Consider the following 2674-nt stretch of genomic DNA (forward strand, 5'->3'; position numbering starts at 1 on the left):
CTTCAATCTTTGGCTATGTCTTGGGCTACTCAAATATTTTACGTTTTTGATACTAAATTAACATCTGAAGTATAATTTTTTATTATTTTTATATTTTTCAATATATTTATTTTGTTTGTACAAAATAAAAAAAATAATTTTTAACGCTACAATAGTCTTTGTTAGGCTTAACATCGACGAAAATTCAATGCAAAGCGACACACAACGGAGAAAAATTTCAAAATCGGATACGTTAAACTATTTTTTCGTACGTAAATCAGTTATCTGAAATATCAGTTATCCGGACAACCCCAGTCCCCAATTGATTCGGAAAATCGACGCTCTACTGTATTTAAATAATTTTACTAATATTATTTCCTATCTACTTTCAATGTTTCTTTGAAATATTATTGCTGCCTCATGAAATATACCATTTTAAATGGTTTTCTAAGATTGCTGTACTAAAAATTACATTTTTCATTTCTTGTGAGAGATTTTATAATTTATGCAAACATTTCTGTAAAATATGATGGAACAAGTCTATTCAAATTTATAACACAAAATAAAACAAAACTGATTACACTAAATAAGTGTGTGTGTGTAATAGAAGCAATCATTCAATGTATAGTCACCAACTAATAAAGCACACATAGTTTTTAAACTTGTTCAATATTTTATTAAAATAACTGAAGTAATATCTCGTACATCAGCTAGTTCATTATTAAATATTCAATATGCAGAAATCTGTCTAAAAATTCAATTTTTTTTTTGAAAATTCACTACCACATTCCTTATTTATAATTTATTTTCATTTCAGTCATTACTTTTAAAGCATTATTTAGCTGTATTGAATATATTAATAAGCAAAACAGAAAAAGTTTGTATTCACATTCACCTAGTCAAAGAAACACTGAAATATAGCAATTAGAAAAATGATTCCTTATTCTTGATTAAATATAAACAAATCATTAAAATAATACAAAAATTCACTGACTGTTTTTTCTTTTTAATTACAAATAAAGTTTTAAAATATTTTCAAATTGTTTCTAATTATTTAATAAAAATAATAATAAATTTTTGTACTGAATTAAAAACAATTTTAAATATAAAAAAATTTGAAACTGTGTAACATAACATGTCATATAATGATAACTTTAAATTTTAGATTATTCTAAGATTTACAGGAAATCCATGTTGGTTCAAAAGTCAAGGGATGAAATAATTGTGACTTTGAATTATCTGAGATTTACATATTTCTGTACAATATGCAAAATGCCATGTAATTGATTTAATTTATTAAGCAAATGGAATACAGCTACTTATACAGAATGCTATTTCCATTAATTATTAATAATAATAATATAAATAAACTGCAGGTAAATAGCATGTGTCTGGTGAGAACCTCATAGGTTTTACAAAAAGTAAAATAGAATTCCTCAAAACGTAGTCCAAATTATTTTTAAAGCAGACCAAAAAGTAGTAAGTCATTCAAATGTAGTAGCCTAGAGCCCTAAAAATATCTCAATCTGCTACTCGTAGCCCAATCTTGCAATTGCGAAAATCAGCCTTACTTTATGAGATAAAGGGAAAATAAGAGAAGTCTGTGTGTAAGGTGACATCTGAAAATATGTTACTGTAAAAGCAAAGCCATATTGACCAGATTAGAGTTGCTCTCATAACATGGAGGCACCTTGATCTAAACAAACAAATTAGTCTATGTCTATCATGATTCAGATAGAATTTTAATTTTGAATTTCAAAGTAGCTGTATTTAAAACTAACTGATTCCTTAACATGTAAAACTATATCCATAACTGGGACAAAAGTAGTTATGAACTAATAAAATTTTGAACTATCCAAGTTCGAATGAACAAGGATTTTCTTTATTTGCTATTTTAATACATTTTTCATTAACACAATTGAATCTGCTTATTGTAATCAAGAATATTGTTATGAGTCATTTAATGTTATCAAAGTCAGTATGTTGACAAAACATGCAAGTTAGTAATAGTAATTATTATAATTAATAATTCTAAAAGTTATATATATTTTTAATCATTTGTGTTGGATTCAATAAAATCAGAATGTCCATTAATTGTAATCATACTAATTAATGTTATCAGTCAGTTATTAGTCTCAGTATGGGTAAGTCCCAAAGTGATTACAATAAGCAGATTGTGTTATTTAATTATTAAAGTTTCAGAAAATTTAATAACTAAATATTAAATTAATTTTTTTACATTAAATTATTATATCAAATTTATTATTTACCTACTTATGATATTATTTCAGATAAGAGATATAATTAATTATACCTGTCTTTGTTGTTGTCTTTGATCTTCTTGTAACTGCATTCGTTCCATTTCAAATATTACAGGAGCAAATAATATGGCTGAAGAAGAAAAAAATATCCATAATGCTGAACGACTAAAACTGTACAAAACCTTTGCAGTTGAGAGAGCCCCAGTTGTTACGGTCCAAGTACCATTTCGAACACATTGGGGAAACATCTCTGTGAGACCCCATAGTCTCTCCATTACTGTTTCATCAATGTCCTTAAAAAATATAATTTACATTATGAAATGATAGTAATGTAAATGTTTAATGATGATAATATATTGTTTTAACCTATTAATTTACAAAAATTTATTAAATCTTCATGTTTAAATTTCTAGATTTCTAAAATGTTAATAGTA

The 2674-nt window shown here is 25.5% G+C and overlaps 1 protein-coding gene across 1 annotated transcript in view; it reads right to left on the reverse strand.

The window, feature by feature from the left end:
• Nucleotides 1–2565, reverse strand: part of LOC111613360 (mitochondrial import receptor subunit TOM22 homolog) — a 5108-nt gene extending 2543 nt beyond the window's left edge. Inside the window, exon 1 of the mRNA XM_023354707.1 lies at nucleotides 2294–2565. Within this exon, the coding sequence (XP_023210475.1) occupies nucleotides 2294–2515 (222 nt within the window). The 5' untranslated portion in view covers nucleotides 2516–2565. The remainder of the gene's footprint in view (nucleotides 1–2293) is intronic.
• Between the last annotated feature and the right edge of the window lie 109 nt (nucleotides 2566–2674).

Source organism: Centruroides sculpturatus, unplaced genomic scaffold, assembly GCF_000671375.1.
Source record: "Centruroides sculpturatus isolate CEXI.00-Female unplaced genomic scaffold, Cexi_2.0 scaffold1911, whole genome shotgun sequence".
Taxonomy (NCBI): domain Eukaryota; kingdom Metazoa; phylum Arthropoda; class Arachnida; order Scorpiones; family Buthidae; genus Centruroides; species Centruroides sculpturatus.